The 19,407-nt window shown below is 39.2% G+C and overlaps 3 protein-coding genes across 6 annotated transcripts in view; all 3 read left to right on the top strand.

The window, feature by feature from the left end:
- Positions 1-801: 801 nt before the first annotated feature.
- LOC110089916 (cytosolic phospholipase A2 gamma) overlaps positions 802-19,407 on the top strand; it is a 39,201-nt gene continuing 20,595 nt past the window's right edge. For 2 of the 4 annotated variants that reach the window (XM_078378036.1, XM_078378037.1), the window contains exon 1: positions 802-1,047. The gene's annotated coding sequence lies outside the window, so the exon portion shown is untranslated. Of the gene's footprint in view, positions 1,048-17,979; positions 18,389-19,407 lie in introns of those variants that run through there. The other 2 variants (XM_020813314.3, XM_020813317.3) reach the window with 1 other exon arrangement.
- On the top strand, positions 5,126-8,236 carry LOC110089919 (olfactory receptor 11L1-like). The gene has a single exon (XM_073002937.2). The coding sequence runs from the start codon at positions 6,790-6,792 to the stop codon at positions 7,726-7,728; it is 939 nt and encodes a 312-aa protein (XP_072859038.2). The 5' UTR covers positions 5,126-6,789; the 3' UTR covers positions 7,729-8,236.
- LOC144583681 (olfactory receptor 5AN6-like) lies at positions 12,260-14,125 on the top strand. The gene has a single exon (XM_078378039.1). The coding sequence runs from the start codon at positions 12,544-12,546 to the stop codon at positions 13,384-13,386; it is 843 nt and encodes a 280-aa protein (XP_078234165.1). The 5' UTR covers positions 12,260-12,543; the 3' UTR covers positions 13,387-14,125.

Here is a 19,407-nt window from a genome sequence, read left to right on the forward strand (position 1 = left end):
TTGACCACATTTTAAACATTAATATTTCATGAATTGATTGTGCATATATTCTGTTAAAGGTGCATATTTGGGTGGATTTTGGGGGAACTGTTTTATTTTCTTCTTTGAAGGTGTGGGCCAGGGTGGTAGACTTTGTGACTGTTCCAGTGAGTCGTGGGGGTTATTGTTCTTGTCACTTGGGCACACTTTGGAGCATCTCTCTCTTTTTGTTGTGTAGTGGTTGGATGCTTTGGCGAGTGGTTGTCTCTGTAAGCTGAGCAACCAGTGTCTGTCTATCTATCTGTTTCCTTTTTTTTTTCCTGTTGTGCTGTTGCGCCCAGAGGTTTTCTGTTCTCATAGGTTGATGACATTGAACTCATACTGTTGTGTTATCTTTTCCAATTGTTGGGTGCTTTACTAATTTTTTCCCTTTCATGTCTGTAAAAATTAAATCCTCACCAAAGTTAGATGGCATTCCCAGTTCATGCTCTTAAGGAGACAGTGTGATTATTTAATATCTGCATAGAGACTTTAATTAACTAGCTTGATGGGAGGGGGGGTTTAGTGAACTTATACTAGTGTGACTGAAAACTGTTATTTCATTTTGTGTGCAATATCTCTGATGTTTCACTAGGTGGTTCTTCCTCTACTAAAACTCATTAAACTATTTGGCATAACTCCCAAAATTCTTGGCATATTCCTTTCCTGCTTACATTTGGCACACAAATAATTTGTTAGAAGATTGGAGCATAATGAGAGAGAGAGAGAGAGAGAGAGAGAGAGAGAAGATTTTATTAGTGTTGCTGGAAAGACAAAGTAGGCAGACTTCTCAATTCTTTTCACCAGTCATTGCAAACATGCATCTAGCAGTTGATTTTGATTCTTTGGTATCTTTGAACATTTGCACATCTACATTTTCCTACTGAATGGAGGGTAGATTAAACAAGGTTCCAGAAGTACAGTCTAAAGTAAAGGATTTAGACTGGAGCATAGAGAGAGCATGGAAGTAAAAGAAAAGGTCCCAGTAATGGAATGGGTGCAAATGGGAGAGACCACTTCATCTTAGAGGTAAATATTTATGCACCCTATCTTTTTGTACCTATATATTTTATTTAAGACAGGGAGTTTAAGATATACATTTCATATTCCATTTCTGTTGCATTTGGGACCAAGTATTTCATTTGATTTATGGCAAATGATTATATTTCATTCAATTACTTCTGCTATTTGCTAATAAGCAATGGGCTGAACTGATGGCTAGTGGGGCATGGCTTGTATTGTCAGCCTGAACTGAAATTATATTTTTGTTTGGATTGACTGGAAAAATCAAATTATAGACTCAATATTTTCCTTTCTTCAGAGTATTCCCAAAATTTAAGAAAAATGTTAGATCTGGCAAGCATGCATAGGCCACATGAAATCTTACATTTACTGAGTTACTTTATTTTACTATCACTAGAATTGTGAGTGAAACCTCGGGTTTTATAGAATCCTTTCCTAAGGTTAGATGCTCAAAGGAGATATAATATTGCTGTCTGTTTGTCAATAATATCAAGGAGATTTCTCAAAATTCAAGATTTTTATTTGCTACTCAGTGGAGCTGTTTTAATGAAATCACACTACTTTGACAAATGGAACATTTAAGACTTATTTCAAAAGAGACTAGTTTGCATGGTTTTTAAAAAATCATTTAAAGCCAAGTATAGGTAAAGTTATACATTGATATCAGCACTAGAGTTTGGGTCCAAATACTTAACTGGGTTTGTATCTCCCAGTATTAAGCTCTTTTGAAGTTCATTTGGAAATTTACAATCTGTAATGCTACTAAGTGTTGGCTAAGTATTGTTATGGATTTTCATTCCAAGGCTCCGTTCATTGGATATCATCACTGGTATTTTGGATACAGGATATTCTGGGCTATTGGGCTGTTCTGCTCAGTGTGACAGACAGAGGAAAGGGCATTTTAGGTCAATTCTGCCCATTTTTTATTAGCAAACAGCAGAAGTAATTGAACAAACTGTAATCATTTGCCTATACTTGACTCACTTGATTGTTCTGAATGAAAAGTGCATAGAAGAACCTTATCCCATGACTGTAGAATGTTGCTGTTAAGAATCCCAGTTGCATTACCGATTGCTTGTTATCAGAGTCATGTCCAGCATAGACAATATGGATAAAATTTACTATAAACTGGAATATATCTTTTTTGGGGGGCGGATGTTTATTTTTGATCTTATAGAAAGTAACCAGAACTTGGAAAAGATATAACCGCAGCCTGTTCTTTGCAGACAAGGAGTTGAGGCAAAATCAATTCCCATCACCAATGCTATTACTCTTTTTTTTGTTTAGCCCTGCATGATGCCGTTTCACATCACTTTTACATCTTTTCAGTCCTTATTTATCTATTGAATATATGACTATATAACTTGTGGTTCAAGGGCTCTGCTGAAGTCCCCTCTACTGCCACCCCACCAGTGATCTCCTATTGATCTGATATATATAAATGCTTCCTAGATTAATAGTGGAGAAACAACTATCTGTATTAAAAAAGAAAAAAGGAAAGTGTGCTGCTTATATACTGCCCCATAGCACTTCAAGCACTCTCTGGGTGGTTTACAAGTTAATTATGCAGGCTACACATTGCCCCCCCCCCCCCAGCAAGCTGGGTACTCATTTTACCGACCTCGGAAGGATGGAAGGCTGAGTCAACCTTGAGCCGGCTACCTGGGATTGAACCCCAGGTTGTGAGCACAGTTTATTAGGATCACTGAGGAGGGGATGGAGAGAAAGCTTGTCGATTCTCACCCAGAGAGGAAGGAGAACTGTCTATGTGTGTGTCTGTGTGCAGCCCTTAACACCTGTGCTGGTGTCAGGATTCACATTTAATTCCACACAGGCCTTGAGTCTGAAAAGGTTGTGTGTTTTCAGTTGCAGTTCTGACCTAGTTCTACTGCTGCTTCATTTTATCTCACAACCAGACAGAACACTGTTCAAGTAATTAACAGTGAGTGAATTTTTTTCCTAGAGTAAATGGCAGGCAGATGGTGTTGGATAAAATGAACATTCACATTGTTTTCTCATCTGCAACAAAAAAAAGTGTTTTGAGACACTCCACTGAGAAAACTGTCAGCTGTTTGAAGTTGTTTTTTTGCCTTTGCACAGATTTTTCCTATCATTAGCAGCGTTAATCCAACTATAAAAGCATTTTTTTGTTTTAAAAACTTGCATTTTGCAAAAAATCCAAGTTATTTCTACAAAGAATACAAAGTTTCTAAAGCAAAATGCAGTTTTAAAAATGCAAAATACGAGGTTTCTGTGGACAGAAAAAGAAAAGAAAAGAAACAGCAAATATTTGCCAAAAAAGATCCAAAATAAGTGCACAAATTCCTGTAATCACCCACACTTGTAAGAAATCTTATTACATTTTTCCTTCCCATTCATGAGAATAAAACAAGCAAATATATGAATCCCAGATGATGGTCAAAGTGTATTGGGACCTGACAAGGAGATTGGGTTTGTAAATATTTAGTTTAAACTATTAGTCCCAGATAGATTAGATCCACTGAATCAATGTAACTTCTCTAAGTGTTGACTTACCTAGTTTTCATTGCTTCATTGGCTTTACTTTGTCTTAGGCTACCATTATAGAACTTTGACTCCTTCTACGGTCTCCATCCAGATTGGCAGCCATCTCATACAGTAATTATTTGTCTCAAACAGGGAATGATAAATGGGAGTGTTCTTTCCTAATGGAACTCTGGTGGAAGGTGGGTAAGCTGAACTGGAACCCACAGGGTTAAAGCCTCCCACCCTTCAACTATAATGCGACTCCAAAACAAGCCCCTCACATCTTCATTACATTTTTTAAAAGAATAAATTTGCATAATTGCCATGACTGCTAGTTTTCTGATGTGGAATGAGGGAAATACTTTGTCATCTGTTTATACAACAGAGCACACTGTGAACATTAAATAAATTAGTACAGCAAGAGTAATATTGGAGTAGATGATTTTACTGATGGTGATGACGAGCACAAAGCCTAATGGGGGAAATGGAATTGCAGACATGAAACCGAAGGAAGGGGCAACACTAGAAAGCTTCAGTAAGAACGTGGTGACATATAATGTCTATGAGAAGCACAGATGTTCAAAATGGAGAGGTTTGGTTCTGTCATTGTTCCAGGAATCACTTTAATTCCAGCCAGTCATTCAGTTTCTAGCTTGTAGACAGCACAATTCACCGCAGAAAGGGCTGTCCCACAGCATTTTTCTCCCTGAGGCAGAGCAGCAAAAGGCAATCTTTCCCCTTCTCCAGGTATGTAATAGCCAGCCAAGTCCTTTTGGCACTGGAGGCAGAACATCCCTCAGGTATCTCTCCTCATCATCTGTAGCAATGAAAAGGCAACAATAATGAATTTAATAGCTAACCATTTCTTGACATGCAGAATATGCTGACTAATGCATCCTTTTCCTGCATCATTTATCTAAAAACATATTTGCTGTGGGCAGACTCAATCTGGATGACTTGGCTTTTCGCACTGTCTTAACAGAATTTAGAAGTGAATTAATTTTAACCACTTCTTGCCATCTTTTTCATTGCAGCCTTTTATAACAGTGCCGTTATGAAACCAGGTATTTCTCACCATTCCATAACCTCACAAACATAAAAATGTTGTTATACAAGTAACACAAATTATTCTGTCAAAATGTTTGCAATTCCATTCCATCCCAGACAAATTTCTACCCACCCCTCTGGAATCTAACGGCTGGCTCCCCTGGCATTTTCAGTTCTGGGAATCATTCCAGAAGGACAGATCTGTGAAATCTGGTGTGAAATCTGAGTAAGATGGATGGCTGCCATTGTCAAGACAGTATTATATAACAGAAGAGGAAGCACGAGTCTAAATTTGCCCCCTCATCAGGATCCTTGGGTGTCTCCAGAACCTCCACCTCAAAATATTTATTTTATTGTATTATATCTCCCCCCCACTACAAATTTCCCTTGTGCCATCTGGAGACATGGCAGGCAATTTATTCATACATTTAGTTATCTGCCACCTTTCTCCTAAGGGATCCAAGATGACTTGCACTATTAAAAGAAACAATATTAATTAAATAAATTTTAGCTTGTTTTTTTCCCCCAAGCCCTTGTTCTCTAGACTGCATAACTCTTTTTTTGGAACAAGATTTTATTTTAATTTATTTTTTTGGTCCAGCTGGATACTTGCCTTTTTAAAAGGAAAAAAAGTTATGCTGTCATAAGAATAGTGATGTGACTTTTGGAGGTGAATTTCTTCCAGTTAAGAATTCACCATAGACATTATTGGCTGTGTACTGAATCACATGTCTCAATGAGCAACAGATAATGTCTATGGTGATTTCTTAACTTGAGGCAATTTGCCTCTAAAAGTAATTTTGTTGGTTTTGGTACCATAACCGGGCAAGAGGCTTTGGGCCTTTTTGGGGGGCTGGGGTGGGCTGGGGGTAGGAACAGTTTGGCCCTCTAAGCTCAGGAGGACAGGTGTGTCTTTCAGAGATCTGGAAGGAGCCCATCTTGCTTTTGAACTACACAGCTGGAGAGATGCTGGCTGAAGTGCCATGGGGAAAGCACCTAGTAGAAAAGGGTAAAGGACCTACACTTGTCTCTAACTCCGCAAATCATTGAATGGGAATCCTGTTTTCAGGGCAAAAGGAGTAGACAGGATTTATGCAACATAATATGCAAACACATGCAGGTTATTTGTTCTGGTACATTTGTAAGCACTTTCACCCAATTTTAAAAGTACTGTTTGCGGGTAGAAGAGACGTGGTGGTGCTGCGGGTTAAACCTCTGTGCTGCAAAGTATGAAGACCAAGCAGTCATAAGATCGAATCCACGGGACGGAGTGAGCTCCCGTCACTTGTCCCAGCTGCTGACCTAGCAGTTCGAAAGCATGTAAATGTGAGTAGATAAATAGGTACCACCTCTGTGGGAAGGTAACAGCATTTCGTATCTAGTCGCACTGGCCACGTGACCACAGAAACTGTCTTCAGACAAATGCTGGCTCTATGGGTTGGAAACAGGGATGAGCACTGCACCTTAGAGTCAGACATGACTGGACTAAATGTCAAGGAGAACCTTTACCTTTACCTTGCGGGTAGAATGTAGATATTCAGGAGAAAGAAGTTGGCCTTGTCCTGGGGTGTCTCTATGTGTAAAGCAGGAGAGTGGGCTATTACAGTTTGTAGCTACTATAATTTCTGCTCAGCATTGTCAATAAAATAGACATTTTGGGAGCTGCAATCCAAAAATTGAGTTGGAGGGGATAGAAGCAGATTATGGTGCACAGTAGGAAGGAAAGTAGTGGAATCACAAACTCCACCATCCCACAACTTTGCCTAGGCTTGATAGGACTTGCAGTATAACACTAAGAGGGTCACAGAACTTCTTATTTATTTATTTATTTATTTATTTTATTTCTATCCCGCCTATCTGGTCAGATCAGGACCACTCTAGGCGGCTTCTATCCTTGATATATAGGGAGTCTGTGACTTAAAAGTAACAATGTGGTCTACTTCTGTGAAGATTCTCAGTCATCCAGGTGAGGCTATTTGGAAGCTGAGTCATGGCAACTGGACTTTGTGGTATACCATTCAAAGAAACAATGCCACACTTCCGTTACAAAAAAGCGCATCAAATGGTGCCATACTGGATATCCTATAAGCTTGTCGATATTAACCTTTCAATGACAGGTAGTCTGAAGTCATCTAGTTCACTAATTTTCTTCAATTTTTATTTCAGAATGACCTCAAGTTTTATCAGCAAATAGAAATGGAAAGGAATGAGTCAAACACAACAATATTCATACTTCTGGGATTTGGCAATCTCATTGAATTGAGGATTTTCCTGTTCATATTGTTTCTAGTCATCTATGCATTGGCTGTTTCTGGGAACCTCCTCATTGTTTCACTAGTTGTGGTTGATCGACATCTGCATACCCCAATGTATTTCTTCCTCTTCAACTTGTCCTGCTTGGAGACCTGCTATATTTCAACCATCTTACCCAGAATGCTGGCTAGCTTCTTAACTGGGGACAGATCCATATCAATCAAGGGATGCATCACACAATACTATTTCTTTGGTTTCTATGCAGCTACTGAGTGCTACCTTCTAGCCATTATGTCTTATGATCGGTATTTGGCCATATGTAAACCTCTTCGTTACACATTTCTTATGAATGGAAGACTCTGTCTCCAGTTGGTGTTCACCTCTTGGATGTGTGGTTTGTTGACCAACACAATAATAACCTCTTTTATGCTCAAGCTCACATTCTGTGGACCCAATGAAATTGATCACTTCTTTTGTGATGTATATCCTGTGGCAAACCTCTCTTGTAGCAATACTCATCTAGTAAAACGTGCAACCTTTATTCTAGGTCTTATGGGAACATGTCCCCCATTCCTATTAACATTGTCCTCTTATGTCTGTATCCTTCTCACAGTCTTGCAATTTAAGTCCAAAATTGCTCATCAGAAAGTCTTCTCCACTTGCTCCTCCCACCTCATTGTTGTGACATTTTTCTATGGATCAATAATCCTTGTGTATATTGTGCCTGAAATAGAAGCCCTGAAGGAATTACACAAAACCTTTTCTCTCTTCTACACTGTCCTGACGCCCATGCTCAACCCTCTCATATACAGTTTGAGAAACCGAGAGGTGAAGGAGGCTTTTTTCAGGTTGGCCAGGAAACACGGCAATCGAGTTTCGTAGCTTCACAATCTCTTGATGGAATTGGTGAAGTGTAAAAGATGGCTTGACATTAGCTAAGAACCCTGGACCAAGTCCATTTTTCCAAATTCCAGAATGAAATGACCAAATTCACACCTCCCAGATTAAGATGCAAACGGAACACCTCTCACTAGATAGCCATACTTTCAAGTGTTGCCACATGGCTCACAGCTATTTAAACTATCACAACATATATTTTGAGAGAAATAAATCTATAACAACACACTCCTCAACTTGAGAGGACTTTGGAAAACACCATACTTATCTAGGTTAGTGGGTCTCAACCTTGGGTCCCCAGATGTTCTTGGACTACAACTTCCAGAAATCCTGCCCAACAAAGCCAGTGGTGAAGGGGTTCTGGGATTTTTCGTCCAAGAACATCTGGTGACCCAAAGTTGGGGGGGGCACTGAACTAGATGAATGGATGGCTGACAGAGATTTCACTTATACTCTGCTCTGTACATGTATGTTTAACCTAATGAAAATAAAACATTAATTTAATATAAGGAAAATAAACAGTAAAATTTCTACATAATGTGTCAGTAATGCTTTTCTTTCTCGGTACACTGCGTAGGTTAAATACAGGGGCCCTAATTCTCCTGGGTTCCTAAAGACTACCTAAATTTTATCTTTTCAAAGAAGCAAAATAGGGAAGGTAAGTGGAGAAGCAAGGGGTTTCACAGAGTTGAGGTATATGTATATGCTTTGAAAAGGAGAGGATCCATCAGCCTTCCTTAACTTAGCATACACCACAGCTCCCATTAGTTCTAGGCAGCATGCTCTGTTGAATGGTGTCATGCTAGTCTGAAAACATCTGGGGAGTATGAAGTAGAAGAAAATTTCAAATCAAAGGGAAGTGCAATCTGAGCCATACCACTTAAAGATCAAGCTCTCTCACTCTTCTTGACATTTTCCCCTTAACTCCCTGTTCAAGCATTTGCAGCTACAAATATGCGTAACCCACCTCTCATAATAGCAGAGCAGTAGATTTGGCTCTTCTGTTATGTGAGATGACTTGTCTTTTGCATTACCAGTTGTCAGAAGGGTAGTCAGTGATGTTGCTGGTGATGATTAGGGATGGAATTTTGGGACTTTCTGGGTCATAATTTTCCATTCTGGGAGTTCAACTTACTTTGTAGGTACCTGAGAAATACACATCTCAAGGTGATACACCTGGGAGAAAGGCCTAAACTGGAAGACTTTGAAATTAGGTAGACCTAATTTTACCCAAGTGTCCAACCCAGAATGAAAGCTTCCAGCTAGAACCAGAACAGGGACAGGGCACTTGGGGAGAGTTTGGCCTAGCGAAGCCTTAAAGCTTTCCAATTTAGTCCTTTCTCTCAGTGGCATCACACTGGAGTTGTTTCTCAGGTGCCTTCAAGATAAATTTAATCCCAGAATAAAGAATTATGGTATTTATAATCCAGAAAATCCCCAAATTCCACCTCTGCAGATAACTCACAGATAATAACCAACCAGGCTTGTTAAGACAGCTTTAAATGTGCAGGCTGTGAAAAGTTTTTTGGCCGTCAGTAGGTGGCAATAATAGACCTTCCTGGATTTGCTTTGTCCTTAAATGCCAGACGGAGGAAGACAAAGATGAAGAAGATGTTGATATTATCCTTTGTTTTGTGATGGGCATGGATTTCTTAAATGAATTGTTGTGGTTTGTTGTACCACACTGTACACATCCCTCTTATTCTAAACCCAGTGTCCTTAATACGTTGTAGCTTTGTTCAGCTTTCAGCAGGGATACTGAACAAAACTACAACTTCCATTCTGGAAGCTTTGGGGAAGGGATCCTATTTCACTTCAGAGACTACTAGAATCAACTGGAAAGGCCTTGTATGAGTCAATTTGGCCTTTGTTCAAGTCTGATGCATCTTCCTCAAACAAATCATTTGCCAAAGGACCAACAAGATGCAATGCCCCCTCCCTATCACTTTTGTCAACTAGGGATAACAGCCAGATAAACTGGCTCCCTATCTGTCTTTCGCATAAGCTAACACATTAAGTCATTACATTTGTGTCCGTGACAATTTTCCTCTTAGATAGCAACTCTCTTGGCTCCTCTTCTCCCTTGAGGAAAATCGTTTGCAGGTCTTTGAGAGGCTTAACCTCAAGTCAATACACTGCTTTTGTCTTCTGACCTTAAAGATAGTGCTTACCTTTTAAATACAGAGGGATAAAATCAACAGGGGAAAAAGTAGTAGTAACATTTTAGAGAGAGCTGGCAGACAGCTGAGAACTAGGAGTATAGAGCCGACACAGAAGAGGAGGCTCTTTTTTCCTGGTGATCTTCAAATCCATAAATGGGGAATGAAGGGAGTATATCCAATATTAATCTTCTAGAAGGCAACATAGAGGTAAATAAAATATATGTAATATAACTATCTTCATATCAGCACTTCTGTTTCTATACATTTGTAAGGCAACAATGTTGTCCTAGCAAGGTGATTATCAAAACATTCTTTGTTGTGGAAATTGTTTCCAAATATGTTTTGAGTGCAGCTTGGCAATAATGTGTTAAATCAAATTCATTGTTTCTGAAATCTACTTTTGAATTATACAACTGTTTTAATGTATTCTCGAAGGCTTTCACGGCCAGGATCTGATGGTTGTTGTGCTTTTTTTTTCGGACTCTTTGGCCGTGTTCTTCAGAACATGGTCAAAGAGCCCGAAAAACCCACAACAATCATGTACAACTCTTCTTAATACTAAAAGAAAAAAAAATCCAGCAGGAAAGAAAAACAGACTGTATGCATTATAAATTGCCTTATTCCTCCGCTTATTTCTTAGACACAGGATTGATTAATTGACAGCTCATAAAGCTGTTTATATTTTATTATTGAGCTTGACCACTCATGGAACTGATTGGGTCATGTCACAACACACTTCTGAGCACAGCTTTGGAAACATTATTTTTGTAACTAAACTCCCAGGATCTCCAGCAAGCATCACTGCTGGGTGAGGCATTATCTCAGCTATAGCCCACCAAGTTACTTTTCTAAACTCTGTCTCTGAGTTCACTACATAGGAAATATATAGCATAACATAATGAATATAGCCAAATGAAAGGCTTATTAGTAATACACATTCTTTGTTATGATACATTTGTGTGAACCATGAAACTTGAGAGGGAGCTTATAAATTTGTATAGAGACCGCTTACAATCTGTTCAGGTCAACGGGGTTTAAAACAGATCGTAAGATGTCGACCAGAGTTTTGAGTAGTGATAATGATCTCCGATCTTTATGTCTTAGGAGACTGGGTTCCAAATAACATACTTAAAGAGTATGTTGAAGCGTCTCTTGAACCATTGCAACAGAGGCAATAAAACATCACCCTGTCCTGCTTTCTTCACCCAGTTATAGGAATTGGTCAATCTCTTAGAGGTGTTTTGTTCCATATATGAATACTGATAATTTGCGCAAAGTCTGATCAAACGCATTGGAAACATAATCCTCTTCCTGTTCCTGGAATCACTGTGAAAGCACATTGACCTCAGTTAATTACTGGCAGTAGCTCAAATAAAAGAATGTAATGTTGTCGCACTACATACTCTTTAGCATTGTTCTTCCGCAGGCCTCAGGCTGCATGATTCTGCACATGAGGCTTACTTAATCAGGGAATTTTAGGCAGTCTGTGTGCATTACTGCAGTTTCAATACCATGTCAATGTTTCTAAGATATGTGCATCTATTTAAAAGCAACAAGGTAATACATTCTAAAATAGTTTGGAAAATATTTTCCAGGAAAACATGAGATTTTTCTTTTTTCTCAACTTCTCTTGAGGAGGGGAAGCCCTTATGGAGATTTATGTCCCAGAATACTAATTAATATTTATTTTATGTTATTTTTAAAATTTCAGGCAACAGTCATCTTCTACTCACATGCTTCAGACTAATGCTAGATCTGAGGTGGCTAAACAGTTATGGGTGCTGGCCTAAATTCAGAGCAAGGGGGCATGGACACTTGTAGTGTAGTGGTTAAACTGCACTACTGCAGCCAAATCTCTGCTCACAACCCAGGTTCAATCCCAGACAGACAGCTTGAGGTTCACACAATCTTCCATCCTTCCGAAATCAGTAAACTGAGTACCCAACTCACTGAGGGCAGGGACAGTCTATAGCCTGCATAATTAAATTGTAAACCACCCAGAAAGTGCTTAAAGCACTTTGGGGAGGCATTTAAGCAGCACTTTTTTGCATGTTTAAAACAATTGAAGTCGATAGCCTAAATGCGATTGCTAATCCCTAAAATAGACCCCTTAAACTAAGGGAATTTACAAAAATGAGCCGCCCAGAGTAGACTATGTCTAGATGGGCGGCATATAAATGCAATAGATAAATGAATGAATGAATGAATGAATGAATGAATGAATGAATGAATGAATGAATGAATGAATAAATAAATAAATAAATAAATAAATAAATAAATAAATAAATAAATAAATAAATAAATAAATAAATAAATAAATAAATAAATAAATAAATAAATAAATAAATAAAGTGTTGACTTACTATTCAGCAATTGATTCAACAATTCTATGTTATCTGGGACTAGCAATTGAGTTTAGGCCACTGAGGTTACGCATGTTTGATTCTGCATTAGATTTATGTCTCTCTGTGTATATTATCTGTGATGTATAAATATACATGCATGAACCATCTGTTGTCTCCTACAGCAAATTCAAAACAGGACAAACAAAACAACTATCGCAAACTTCCTTCTTCTTGGATTTGGTGATCATCCAGAGCTGCAGACACTTCTCTTCCTGGCTTTCTTAACAATTTACATGATTACCATGGTTGGGAATCTCATCCTTGTTCTGTTAGTCATTGCTGATCCGCACCTCCACACTCCCATGTACTTCTTTCTTGCAAATCTCTCGTGCCTGGAGATGTGCTACACATCGACTCTTCTGCCCCGTCTGCTTTTCAGTCTTTGGACCAGAGACAGGTCTATTTCAGTGAATGGCTGTCTTGTGCAGTACTATTTCTTTGGTGTCTTATTATCAACAGAATGCTACCTCCTTGCTGTCATGTCATACGATCGTTATTTGGCCATATGCAAACCTCTGCACTATACATTCCTCATGAACGGGAAGTTCTGCTTCTGGCTTATTGCTGGCTCTTGGATTAGTGGCTTAGTAAGTAACACCATCATAACATGTCTAGAGTTGCAGCTTTCATTTTGTGGACCCCCTGAAATTGAACACTTCTTTTGTGATCTAGCCCCAGTGCTGAAGCTTTCTTGCAGCAACTCCCACCCAGTGGAGACTGCAACTTTCATCCTGGCCTCCATGGACACCATACCAACCTTTCTCCTTACCCTGATCTGCTACACCTGTATCATCATCAATATCCTCCAGCTCCAGTCCAAAGCCATGAGACAAAAGGCTTTCTCCACTTGCTCCTCCCACCTGATTGTCGTGATACTTTTCTTCAGTTCTTTGATCATTGTCTATATGAGTCCTAAAACCAACACACCGAAGGGGCTCCATCAGGTCTTCTCTCTTTTTTATACAGTCTTAACGCCCACAGTCAATCCTTTGATATATAGCCTGAGAAACAGAGAAGTCCAATTGGCCTTATCTAGAACTGCCAAAAAAGCAGTCCTGGTGGCTCAATTTCCTTAGCTTTGATACAGTTTAGTTGGCTTTTGTGTATGTTTCATCTAGTAAGAAAATATGTCAAGTCACATTGGTAGTCCCAGCAAGAGCTGACCCATTGAATCAATGAGATTTCCATAAAATGGCTCAACATTCAGCAGTTGCTTCAGTGGGGCTACTCTAGCTAAGACTGGCAACTGGATCTTGGGTAAGGAGTTCAATGTCACAATCTCAGCATAACATTGGGACTTTGTAACATCAGTGAAATCCTGATGCACGTGGATAAGTGGAACTCAGTGGCCCTAGGATAGTATATTTCTCTCTCAATGTAATGAGATGTATATATTCTTGATCCCAGGTGTGATGCGTATGGATCTCACTGCAATGAGATGTATTCTTGGTACCACATCTGGGGCAAATGAAAGACACAAGACAGTAGAAGCAGTATGACTAAGAGCTACTAAAGCAAGATATGCAGTGGAGTCCTCTCAGTAAAGGACTGTTGTGGACTTCAATTTGTTTGGACTGCTAGGAAGTGCAGTCAATGCCCTAGCACCCTAAAGGGTCGTAAGTTTTAATGCTGAGCCACATTGGCCTATTCTAAGTTATGTTGCTCTAATAAAAGAACCTGTTTCTGCAACTACTTGCTGCATCACAATGGAGGGGGCAGGAGGGGTGCTCCCAGCTGGCAAGAAAGGTGTGATTCCCTAGCAAATAGGTAAGCCTCCCTGCCCCATGAATATAGATAGGTTCATATTAGATTGACCTCATGGCTGCTCTTTACCAATAATTAAACAAATGGAAGCTCTTCTAATGACATATTTTAATTGCCTCATCTAATTTGACCCTAAACACCATCTTCAAAATACTTATAAAAGCAGTTTAGCAATTTGTTTTAGCTGCTCTAACCGAAATGTGGTCATACAGTTTGAGATGAATAGATTATTCTATCTCTGTCTCTTAGGTAAAAATGGAAGCAATGTAAAGAGAAATGCATGCTGATTTCTGATTGTCCTTGTGCAGGCTTCCAACAGTATGATTTTCCTTACTTAAATAAGCTACCATGTGCTGAGAATACTATACCCTAAGGCAAAAAATAGTCCTTTCTTGCATGTGTGTTTTTCATCCATTTGCAGTTTTTTTTTAAAAGCATCTCTAATTGTTGAAAAAGGCACTTATAGTCCAGAGTTTTACATACAAGAACCAACTAGTTCTAAACAATGGCAAATTAAGTAGTTACTTGTAATTAATTTCTTTTTTCTATGATAAAGATATAACTAAGCTGTATTACTATTATTAACTTAATGACAGAAACATATTGCTTTTTGCAGAGTTATTGCATCTTATATATTATTTTTTATATTTACATGGGCATGGCCTCACTAGATGATGACAGAATCACATGGCCCAAGCATTGGCTCCTGTTGTGTTCTGAAGTAACAGTTGGAGGAGGGTGTTTTATGTCAGTGGCTTTAATCCCATCGAATGACGATAACTGTTGATTAACTGCTTAAGTCACTACTGATGAAGTCACTCATTAGATACGAGGAAGTTTTGCTTTACATGTGTGTACCTAAGACATTGCACCTATGATGGTAATAGTTACTTCCTAAAAAGTAATATTGTTTGAAACTGTCCTTGAAAAAAGGGTTCAGTGTAGGAATGGGCAAATCTGTTGTGTCTGTTTCCACAGACTTCTAATTTCCCCACTTTGAAGTCAACTCCATGATGTTCCAGTTTGTTGCTCCTACCTCTGAAATCTTCCTTGTGATTTTGATGCTTGAGAGGGGCACTTTATAAGTTTTTAAAATTAAAAAACGGATTGACAAATTGATTCAACAATTTATCAGAAAAAAAATCATAACCTCAACCTTTATGAGGAGCCTCGTTGGGCAGTGGTTAAACCGCTGTACTGCAGCTAAAACTGTGCTCATGACCTGGGGTTCAAATCCCAGGTAGCCGGTTCAAGGTTGACTCAGCCTTCTATCCTTCCGAGGTCGGTAAAATGAGTAAAAAGTAAAAAGCTTGCTGGGGGCGGGGCAATGTGTAGCCTGCATAATTAAATTGTAAACCACCCAGAGAGTGCTTGAAGCGCTATGGGGCGGTATGTAAGCAGCACGCTTTGCTTTGCTTTGCTTTTGATGAATTATGAAATCAAAATGATTCTGATTCATGCCAATCTATATCTGTGACAAATCAACTGAGAAACTTAATCTCTGAAGGCTTTTTTCTCTTTTACTCTGGAGCCATTTCTGAAGGCTTTTCTGTCTTTCACCCTGGAGCCAGCAACTGAAAGCAGCTGCAAAATGGGAGCTAGAACCAGTTGCAGAAGACAATGCCACAGATGAAGTAAAATGCTCCATCTGATTTACTTCAGATCAGAGCTGCACAAGGCCAGGTTAAAAGGAAACAACCTAATTCACAATAAAACTTTATTGCTTTTGAAAGCAGGAGAATCACCAACACAAAGTATGTACATGTGTGTGTGTAGAGTGGGTCTCACTGACTAATCAAACAGTTACTCTTTTATAGCCCCAGGTGAAAAGTTCCAAAGTAACAACTGAGTTTGTGCAGGAATAAAAACAAATACTGAAACTCAGCTACAACACAGACAGCTTTCTCTGTTACAGATTATGCGATCAGGAATTTTTTATCTATTATATTTATAATGCCTGTTTGACCTGAATCAGTGAATACAAACATTCTAGAGTTCTGATGTCCAATTATGGATACTTCCACATTCTTTCTTCCCCCTCACCATCTGTGAAGGGTTTTGGAGCTGGTTGAGGTGGCAGAGTTCCACTCCTCCCAGTAAAGGACTGTTGTGGATTTCTTCTGTTTGTTTGGACCGTATGGGAATGCAGTCAACTCCCTGGAGCCCTAAAGGTTTTTAAGTTTAATTTTTGAGCCACATTGGCCTCTTCTAAGTTGTATTGCTCTAATAAAAGTGCCCATTTCTGTAAATATTTGCTGTCATGATGGAGGAGATGTGAGGGCTGCTCACAGCAGGCAAGAAGTGTGTGGCTCCCTAGCAAAGCAAAGAAGATTAACTGGGATTTCCCTGTGTATTTGAAAATCAGCAACCTTGCCTCTTTTCTAAGACCACCGATGACTGCAAAATTCAGTGGGAACTCTCGCCTTGCAGAATGGAGGGAAATGACAAAGGAGAAAAGAAGTGGTATATATGCATTGAATCCAAGGATCCTGGAATCCAGCAAGTGCAAATTGCCATTGTCTGTAGGGGATTCTCAGACAAGAAGGGAGTTGCAAGATTGGAAAGTAAGGTGAGTTTTGGGGTCAGGCTGCAGTCTTAGAGGACACTACTGGGGATGGTGGGAATTATGTGCAACTTAGGCTGGAAATGCATGGATCTGATCACACTGGAAAAGGTTGCTTTGCAAGGACCCTTAAAGGTCCCTGCAAAAGGTTTCAGCTTGGGCACAGATTGGCATCAGGCTGGAGCATATTTCCCTGTATGTTGTGTGACCATCGAGAAACAGTTTGCCCTGGATGGCTCCAGAAGTGGTCCAAAATAAAGTCTATTTCCCCATGTGATCAAAGTATTAGTCTCTAACAAAACATAGATCTGGGACTGGATGCTGTGGAACATAAATTGCCATTGCAATGAATGGGGAGGTGTGGGAGAGAGATAGAGACTTTCTTTTTCTTTTGCAAAGTGCTCCAATTAGTGTTTGAGTACATCCAGCAGGAAAAGGGAGCAGTGACTTTTTACAAGCAATGCTGCTTTGAACCCAAAGCAACATTGCTTGCATCATTTGCAAGGTGTGTGTTTCACCGTGCAAATAATAAAGAGGCAGCTGTGGCACCGTCTAAATCTGGTGCCCTGGGTCAACAATTTGGGAATTCTTGACCCAGATGTCTGGCACCTCCTCTGCATAGCTTCTATCTCAGAAATCTAATATCTGACGTATTAAATTTAGATCAGGACTACATCGTGGAGAGAGGGATAAGGAGGGTTAACTTTCTGACTTCCAACTGTGATCAAAATTATAGTCTGCTTTCACTAGGATTTCCAAAAATTGGCAGAGCTGTGTCCAGGGCCATGCTTACTATTAGGTCTGATAAGGTGCCTGCTTTGCATAGTAGATATTGCAGCTTGTGAATGTGAAGCTAATAGTTGTGTAGATAATAATGGCCAGTACTGAGATATATTCCATGATTCCAAAATGGTGATAATGCAAGCATCCCTTGCTCTGATAAGCTCTGCTTTGCATGCTCAGTTTTCCAGTGATTGTGAGACTGGGTGTGCAACTAGATGTGTGGCAGTTTGCACAACGGGAGGCTGCTTCAGCAGGGGATTGCTTATTTGATTTTCCTTACCTTCCATATGGGATGCTGACCTATGATCACATATTTACTTCTAGGAAGAGGCAGAATTACTCATTAGATTTTCCTACTCAGTGTCAAAATGACTTGACTCCTAGACTACTTTGTGCCTTGACTTGGCAGGGATATTGGGGATGGATTTGCTGCTCTGCCTCAGCCAGCAAAATATCGTTGGCTTCATTCACATATTTCCAATGCCATGTTTAATTTGGCTCTGGAAGAGAAGCTCTAGAAAAGTGGAGCAAACAAAAATGTAGAGAGTGTTTGGAAAAAGGGTGTAAGAAGTTTAAAGTTAGTCGGAAAACCTAGGAAAGGAACTTCTACTGAATTCAGAAGGGGTTGTTTTTCAATTACAATGTGTACTAGCCAGCTTTAAAGACAAGGAAGAGGTTGTGGCAGGAATGAGAAACACAGGGTTTTAAAAAGGGTTTGCAAGCAGTGGGAAAGCAAACATTAAGAAGAAAAGGGGAAGAAAATACAGCGGGTGCATAGAAGACACAGCAACATACTCTTAAGGCTGTAATGTGAAAGATAGCTGCCAGGGCAATAGAGAAATATAAAATTAAACAGGCATGGAAAAGTGAAGAAGAAACACAAACTTTTATTCCTGGCTGGATTTCTTTGCTTCATTTTGGTTGAGCTTCATTTCAGTGGGCAACTGCGTGGAGTTGTCTTTCAGCAGGTATGTAACTAGAACAACTAGTCTGGGAGGCAGTGATTGCTTGTCACTCCAGTTATGGGGTTCGTGAATCTACTCCAGATGTTACTTTGCATTTTTCAGAAACTATCTAAAGTGTTAAACCCTATCCCCAAAATAGGTTTAGGACTTTTGAGAAATCCTGTACAGGCTACAACCTGGACTGGATTCACAGCTCCCTCAGAACTGGGATCAATAACCAGCTTTGGTTGGTGGGTGAGCAAATGGGAGCCAGAGGCTGCATTAATTAATTAATCAATTAATCAATCAATCAATCAATCAATCAATCAATCAATTAATCAATTAATCAAATAATCATGTATGTATGTATGTATGTATGTATGTATGTATGTATGTATGTATGTATGTATGTATGTATGTATGTATGTATGTATGTATGTATGTATGCCTGCCCTGTGGTTTATTTTATTTTTATGCCATCTTTCTCCTCATAGGGGAGCCAAGGTGGCTGATGACAATTAAAACTGTACAATAATAACAGGTTAAAATATTATATGAAACTATATATTTGAAAAACAATTAAACATTGATAAAGATTAAAAACTTTCAACAGACCAAAACTATCAGAAACCAGTTACGCAATATATTCAGCTGGGGTTGGTATATTATATACAATAGGATAAGAGGCAAGCAAGCAAAGAGAAAGTCTCAAAAGCAAACTCATATGCAAACAGGAGAAAACCAAAAGCCAACTCAGGACACTTGCAGTACATTTATTTGACCAAACAAGATAAGTAATATCTTTTTCATTATTTAGAAATCTATGGTCAGGCTGGATGGTGTAGCAACTGAATTGGTGTGCAGTGAAACTCCAGATTTGGGAAGATATTGTAGGTGAGACTTTTTCAATTTAAGCCAGTTCCAAAATAGGGAGCTAAGTTCTGAAAAAAAAAATCACAGGTGGAGTTGCTAGATCTCTAGGTGGTGGGTGAAGTCTAGTGAGTTTCTAGGCAGAGATGCAAACGTTTGACAGAAAGGCACTG

Source organism: Pogona vitticeps, chromosome 6, assembly GCF_051106095.1.
Source record: "Pogona vitticeps strain Pit_001003342236 chromosome 6, PviZW2.1, whole genome shotgun sequence".
Classification (NCBI taxonomy): Eukaryota; Metazoa; Chordata; class Lepidosauria; order Squamata; family Agamidae; genus Pogona; species Pogona vitticeps.